Genomic DNA, 8,352 nt, shown 5'->3' with positions numbered 1-8,352 from the left:
GCTGTCAGCTAGGGACGTGACGTTTATGCCGATAATCTAGAGTTGCGCCAATTCTATAGCACGGTACTAATTTTATTCCTAACAGTACATTATTTATTAAAAGAAAGAGAGAGAGAGAGAGAACTCTTGGTGAACCAAGAGGTTATTTTAGAAACTTTTGTGCTCCGTACGCCGACAATAACTAACCTTTGCTATGAAGACAATTAGGTCTCTTTATTTTTCATTTGCGTATGGCTGTTCTATTACCAAACTTACTAATAATAGTATACTAATATCATAAATGCGAAAGTTTAGATGTATGGATGGTTGAATCGATCTCCATGAAATTTGGTATAGACGTAGAAGATAGTCTAGAAGAACACAGACTTCTCACCTTTCTTCTTTTTTAATTTCATGCGGACGGAGTTGCGGGCGAAAGCTAGTTAAAATAAGTAAACTACCTTTTTTCTTTAATTCTAGTTTGTCTACCATCAGACTCATACAGACTAAATAACTACAAAATCCCGTTAATACGTACCAATAATCCTGTTAAGCCTGAATGTGAGGTAGTTGGCGAGTATGCCGCACATGTGGGCGCCGAGCGAGTGCCCGACGCACGTGAGCCTGTCGGGGCGCAGGCCGGCCTGGCGGAGCGCGCCCAGCGCCTGCGCCACGCAGCGCGCCGCGGGCCGCAGGTTGTGCACCGCCGCCACGTAGCACGGCGGCTGGCACAGCGCGCCCCAGTCCACCATCAGCACGTTGTAGCCGCCGCGACGCAAATACGCTGTAAGAATTTAGACACATGATAATTTGTGACATTGGCTGAGGGATTATTGTAATTTTAACGTGATAACTTTTAATTTTTAATAAAGAAATAAAGATTGCAAACTAAAGTCGCTGACCCAAACATCTTAGGGCAACGAGAGGGCGGCGTTAAGACGTCCCAAAATAAAATTTTAAAAAAGTACACAATAAAGATCCTAAGGTGGCGGTGTGTGTGGTTTCCATGAAGTGACAATGGTTAATCCATTGAATTTAAATGTAATTGTGTAATAGGAAGAAAATTCCATCAAACATACAATGCGTTTCTCCACTATAAATGGAATATAAAGAAACATTTCACGTCAACTGCGTATTACGTAACTCTTGATGTTTCCTGATTCTGCGCACCTTTTACTATGATTAGAATAAATATAAGGCGACAAACGACTAAAGTTTATATAACTTATGAAACAAGATTTTGATAAATCTATGAAATAAATTAGCAAACAAATAAGCAGTTCAAATGATATTTAATAACAATCATTTCTTACTAACTTTCGCCCGCGACTCCGGCCGCGTAGAGTTAACAAACGAAAAGAAAGTAACCTTGTTCTTAGTATGTGTTTTTCCGAACTATCCTCTACATCAATGCCAAATTTCATCGAGATCCGTTAAGCAGTTTAGGCGACAAACTCTAACAAACATCCATTTAAACTTTTGCATTTGTAATATCAGTAATATATATAAAAGTTAACATTTACTTAAGTCAAAGGAGACGCAAGCATTCCTTTTATGATATGATTTTTCACCAGTACAATTAAGAATTACAGTCTATTCTTTAGACAACAAAATTTATGGCAACATTTAATTAACATTGTTACAGAAGATGCATTTAATGTAAATAGGCTCAACAAACGGAGAAAGTGGGAAATGCGTAAAGTGCATAGCAACTTGTCAAGTTGTTATATCACCTGGAGCACTTTCACTCTCCTTGTTGATTTCTATAGAGTTTAAGTGGGCATTATAACATACAAACTACTATCTTATTAATTACTAAATGTCATAAATGTTAAAGTTTAGATAGATGCATGTTAGGTAACTCCAAAACAGCTAAAGGGCGCGGACGAAGTCGCGGTTTGCAGCAAATGTTATTTGTAATAATATTCTGTAGTCTATTCGTAACAAGTCTGTTTGTTTAGAACAGAACTTTTAGAACAGGTTTATAATTAGTTCAGGAATATAATAGTAATCTTCTTATAGACATCTTTTTAACTGACTTAATTTACAGAAACGTTTTTTTCATTCATTAATTATTACAAGGCCAAAGAAAGTATAGATGGACGCGTGAAAGAGGTTATGTTTAAGAAGGTAGTTAATTCAGATATAACTGCTGATAGAAATGTATGGAAGAGCAGCATAATGTGCCAACCCTCCGTAGGGATAAGGGCAAGTTAATGATGATTAATTTTTACTAGTTAGGACAAAGACACTGATGTTATCTGAGAATTGAGGTTCAATTGTTTTACTTAGAGACAGTGGGAATTATTCAAAGGAAGTTAGGAAGTTGAATTGACATCGGGTCATAGAGCAACGGAAGTTTAACTCTCACAACAATGTTCTCATAACTCAACTACGAATTAAAGTTAAGGGAAAATTTAAGTCGATATAGTTATATGGCTCTACTATTATTTTGAACATACTACAGAATTTAAAAATACCTGTTAATTAATATAGCCTATTACACCTGGAAATAGTGTAGCATCACAACAGTGAAAGAGTTGTTCATATTGGTTCAGTAGTTTCGTAGCCTATTCAATACAAACAATCAAATCTTTCCTCTATGAAATAACAGTACAAATAAGAGTTACAACCACTGCAAAAACGACAATATATTTTATCCTTCATACTCTCTATGACAAAACTGAGAAAGCAATATGTTAATCTTGCTGTCTTTTCTTTACAGTTTTGTGATTTAAATCCATATTCTGTTTGTAATAAGGTTTACTTTTAAAAACATTATAACTCAACTTACAAACGTTTCGTAGGCATTGTGTATGAAATCTTCCTTACAAAAGATTTCAACGCAACCCTATGAGATTTATTACTAATACAACAATGAGTTTTACCGAAAAATCTAAAGATGTTTCTCAGAATCTTAAATAAAACTTACAAAAATATGCAAATCATGTAAATGTTTAAGTGAAACCGATTTAAACGCAAACGGAATAGTAAATACAATTTTTTCCGTAAGAGTTTTTACGTAACAATACGTAAAACAAAATGTATATTTGAATATGTTACTTGTTAATATACGTGAAAGGAGATTTAATTATTTATTGCTATCACTATTTTCTACCTAAAGAAGTGTTGAGTTTAATTACGTAAAGAAATAGAAATTATTTCGTGTACCTACCAACACATCTTTTACATTTTTCCTATTATTAAATCTACAGACAATATTAAAATGAAATTTTATTTTTACGAAGCAAAAATATTACGACAAAACTTATGCCAAGTTTTCGAATCATAAGTTCTGAATATTTAACCATAATAAATGTATACTTTCTAATGAGCGCATCATTTAATAAATGATTATTATAAATTAGTCAAACTTAATTAAATTTCTAAACACAGTTTTAATATAGAAACTTTTGCAAACAGTTTCTCTACAAGTATCGTCAATGCTCTATGTTTTTTTAACCCTGCATCCAATTTTATTGAAACTTTTGTAAATTATTATAATGAAGTCACAGAAAGTTTATGCCTCTAAATGTAAAAATGTATTAATCAGTAGGTGTTTAGTAAATCATTAATTCCACCACTTACCATCTCTGAGTACGACAATAGGCAAGGTATCGTCTCCCCCCGCATAGCCGTGTATTAACAGGATGGTCTCGTGCGAAGGCTCCCAACCGCTTTGTCTCAGCCAGTCTTCGCTGAATAGGTCTACCTGTGAACGTTATTATGTTACAACAAGCTAACAGACCATGTATAGACAATTCAAAATCAGTCAATAATCTGGATGACTTCTTTTTTATAACGAAGAAATTTTAAATCCATTGTCGACGAAGTAAGAATTGAGTAGCTCCAGTGGTAGAGAATTAAGGGGTAAAAGGTTAGCAGGACATGGGCGTGTTATGAGGAGAGATGAATCGCATGTAAGGATGAAGTTAGCTATAAGTGTGGTACACCGCTAGAGGTAGTGACATGATCAAGGAGGGAATAATGACTGAGATGATGGATGATAGACTTATTTGGAGGATGAAAACCTGATGCGATGACGTCGGCAAAGTCAGTAACTGGCTAGAAACACTTAAATTGTATTTCATTGATATTACCATAAGATAATGTCTTGTAAGATCTAGGCAAATCTAGATTGTCACTAATGTATTCAAATTTAATACGTGCTCATTTGTAATTATTGCATACAACGGCGTCGGCCGCATTCCTGTGCCATCGTCAAAATATGCGTGCCCCGTATACGGATGTGTTCCGGCATTCGCTTACCTTTTGTGTCATAAAATACGTATGTTTGTATTATTTTGTTTGTTATGATAAATAATGACAATACTACTTATGATCGTTTGACAAAATAAATGAGAACTTTATCATGGAACTTCTCGGTTCTTAAAGAGATTTTATTTACAGAAGATTAATACTTAGTTAATTTAAAAATCATAACAAATACACTTCTAATGTCGTCCAGCCGCTTAGATTAAATGTAAACCTAGGAGGTGAAAAAATCTGTAACTAATCACCTTTTACGCCACACAACGTAAATATTTGTCACCAGAAGGTGAAATGTAGAAACATATTTAGTATTTATTTACGTAAAATCCATGATTTTCTAGTTACTGTTCGATCTTTGCAAGAAGTATGTGTCATCAAAACTGCATAGAAGCACGTATTTGCCCATTTTGTTTTTAATTCATTGAGCACAAGGCCGCAGAGACCGTGTATTGTTTACACACGAACATAGAAACAGGTAGAGACACATGAATGAAGGACCCTTGTGACTGAGGAATGCTAGCGGTATTTTAGCGAAATAACCTAGTAAGCAAACATTGATTGTTAAAAAATAAAATAAAAACACGAATTAAAGTGACTTCAGATCTAAGAAAGTTTTATCATTTGATATTTCGTAGGCGCTTCTCAAAATTAAAATAATATATTAGAAATACGTGTACATATTTTGTAATTAAATTTTATTGCAAAAGAAATAAACATCTCTTATTAATTAAAACAACATCTTTGTATTTTATGTTTAGACACTTATGAATATGTATTGCTCTTCACAAATGGGGAAATGGATTGGCTGCTGCAGCATAGGGGAACCTAGTGCAGGAGCCAAGGCTCTCATGAAATGTGTATATTTTTAAAGTGAAATAATAAAGGATTTGTTTATTTATTTATTTATTTATTAATGGCTGTATAGAGGTCAACAGATTTCTAAAATTCCTTAATATTTAAATAAATTTTCGGGACCAATTGTTTTTAATTATTACTGACTCAGAAACTAAATTCAAAATAGAGAAGCATTATTTACAGTAGATCTAAGACTATTATTACCTACGCAGTTAATTATTTCAGCCACTTAATATAAGAACGACATGCATTGTAGCCTCTGAAGAAAATATTGCAATGCTTCATAGATGTTGAGTTTAATTATAGCGCTACAATTTGTGTAAATAATTTTACGTTAAATATTGCGAGATAGAAAGTTTTAATTGACAATTCCGACTCTACAATTTTCTATAATCTATGTCTAGTTGCTAAGTCTAAGATTTACATGCATTTAAAAAAAACAACACTATTCTAATATAGTTTTTATATTTTTAAGTTGAATTAATATCTATCTCTAGTATTGTTAGTGGAAAGAAAGTGTTTCCACTTAGAAATCGTTAGAAAAACTGCTTTGTATTCTCCCGAGGCGCGAGTAACGGACGCGACGTATACTACGAGGACGTTGTTAAATTTTAGTTAAACGGGTCACGGACTGTATTGGTTGCCTGATTTTATGAACTAGTTCTCATAACATTTATATAGACTATCTAATTCAGCAGACTAAGCATCACTGTTTTTTATTAAATAAAGAAAATCATTTTTAATTTTTAGTCTACGATAATTCAATTTTTAATCTATGGCACTCCCTTAGCGGATTGGGTCAGTGTCGAGTGTTTATGGTTTAATTCTTGTTCGGAACAGTTCGAAGAGAATGGCAAAAATACTCTGCTGATTGAAAAGTTTCGTATGTCTACAATAATTATGGACTCACGATACGAAAGTATTTCACAGCTTTAATATATGTATTAGTACAATTGTAAATAGTTTGAGGAGTATGTAAATTTCGTAATAGAAATAACGACTAAATAAATAGTCATAATTATTTTTCACAGGATAACTCCCTTTTATATTGTATCATCCTTTAATGGAGATAGGATATACAGGAGAGAAAACATGCAGATAAAAAATCGTGATTTAATTTAACAAGGGAGGTATTTTGAACTATACGTACAGTTTTTTTGAAAGGCTCCGACTCTGTATACAAGTTGATAATGACGTTGGGATCAGGGCAGGGCTCGCGGTCTCGTCGCCACACGCAGTCCTCGAACGAGGCGTTTGCGTAGATGTCGTTGTTGAGGTATAGAGCATCTTTGATTGGCTTGCGTTGACCACAAACATCTAATACAATAGGAAACAACGTTAATTTTATATAAGGTAATGTAGTAAGAATTCTGAAATATACATAATTTATCAATTTATTTAATAACTTATTGGTTATTAGCCTGTTTTTTTTTTGAGCTAATTCTCGGACATGCTATGCTTATTTCTAGCCTCATCAAATTGATTAAATATACTGTTACCAAAAAAACAACGCGTCAAAATCAATAATTAAATTCACTTTTTATTTTTAAATTGTAATGAAATAACTCAAAAACTACTGGAGCGATTTCAAAAATTCTTGTACCATTAAAAAGATATATTATCACTAAGTATAATATAGGCTAGGTATTTAGCTTTTTTTCAATAGGCGAAGTCGCGAGCAATAATAAGTTAAATATAAATCTAGAAACTTTTAATTTTTAATAAGAACAATAAAAAATCTAAAGCTTTAAAATAAGTTTAATCTTAAAAATCTAAAATGAACTAAATTTAAAAATAAACGAAAGTAAAGTTAATTAATTCAGTGACATATATTATTTGGTTTGTACATACCGTGAAGAAATAGTGATATTACGATGATGAAAAAAGACGCGAATTTGTTACAAGGCATGTTCGCCTGCCGCGGTCGCTTGCTAAACTGAACTCAACGCAAGAGACGCGTTACGAAGTGCCTACCATAATTCGCACGCATATTATGTTTTGTATCACTTAAGGGTTTGAAAGATTTCATAATAAGTGTACATTTCAAACGATATTACAATCGCCGGATATTAGTTTAATTAATTAATTAAACTAGTAGTCGATCCCGAATTATTTTACTAAATCACAAGGTTAATTGTATTAAATTTATTATTTTAAATCAAATCAAATAGACATAGGGTAGTATCGACTAATAATGCAGAGGTTTTTAATTTTTATGGCAGCGCTACTGTTATGCCCATTTCCTTACAACTACGTCTTTTCATTATTCTGTTCCCCATTAGTCTATTTTAAACTTGATTGTTTTTTTATAATTTTATATTGGTCTGGTAAATTAAATTTTGAATTCCGATATGAACAATCTGTCACTGTAAGTATATGTTGTGTAAAACTTTAGGATTGTATAATAGAATAAAAGTTTTGTCAGGCGCTAAAAATTCATATTACTAAATTTTACAAACTATAATATCAAGTACACTCTAAAAGATGTAATGAATTCTTTCGTGTTTAAATGAAATTTATGTCAAGTTTCGAAAAGACAATGACAAAAGCTTTGTCAGCAAAATCAAGTTTGGCTTTTAACAATAATCATCCGTTTATTGTTACTGTTAAACTGAACGAAGGGTTTAGAATTTAGATCAATAAATCAATATAATATCGGTAGGTACTCACTGCACATTCTTATTTGTGTTTCACCTCGCCCTCACTTTTTAAGTAGGATCAATAAAAGAAAGAGAGTAAGGTACACTAGCTAGCAGAAGGTAGAATTCAAGCTCTCAATGGTATATATACAAGGTTTTTTTAGCTTCAATGCCATATTCGTAGAGGATATTTAGAACAATTCCTTTAAGAAATGTACCTACTTCATATTTACCACCTCAGAAAACCGATGTGCTTTCGAAGCTTTAAAAAAGTTTTTAAAATATTATACCAAATTAATTAGGTACCAGTGTGTGTAATTGAGTTATACCAAGGTTATTTGTAAATGTAATCTGGCTCTTAACTACACTATGCAAGTTGCGTTGAAATCGTATATCTCTACACATGTACCTATGAAAAGAATCAGCGAAATCTCAAAGACTATACGCGTGTAGTGGAGGCTCTACGTGTACGTATACAAAGTGAATGATTGTCGTTTGTTTGTGTGCATGTGCGCAGGTGAGAGAGCACGCGGCGGAGCGGGACGGCGCGACAGCCTCCGCGCAGCCGGCGCGCACCGTCGCCGACACGACCAGCCAGTCTGAGACA

General features: G+C 33.2%; 1 protein-coding gene across 1 annotated transcript in view; it reads right to left on the bottom strand.

The window, feature by feature from the left end:
• Nucleotides 1-7,122, bottom strand: part of LOC106106393 — a 9,490-nt gene extending 2,368 nt beyond the window's left edge. The window contains exons 1-4 of the mRNA XM_013286969.1: nucleotides 6,958-7,122; nucleotides 6,257-6,423; nucleotides 3,568-3,691; nucleotides 518-763 (exon numbers count right to left, since the gene is read on the bottom strand). Of these exons, the coding sequence (XP_013142423.1) occupies nucleotides 518-763; nucleotides 3,568-3,691; nucleotides 6,257-6,423; nucleotides 6,958-7,015 (595 nt within the window). The 5' untranslated portion in view covers nucleotides 7,016-7,122. The remainder of the gene's footprint in view (nucleotides 1-517; nucleotides 764-3,567; nucleotides 3,692-6,256; nucleotides 6,424-6,957) is intronic.
• Between the last annotated feature and the right edge of the window lie 1,230 nt (nucleotides 7,123-8,352).

This window comes from Papilio polytes, unplaced genomic scaffold (assembly GCF_000836215.1).
Source record: "Papilio polytes unplaced genomic scaffold, Ppol_1.0 DF822178.1, whole genome shotgun sequence".
Lineage (NCBI taxonomy): Eukaryota > Metazoa > Arthropoda > Insecta > Lepidoptera > Papilionidae > Papilio > Papilio polytes.
The sequence above is the reverse complement of the archived record's forward strand: the minus strand, read 5'-3'. Positions and strand labels throughout refer to the sequence as shown.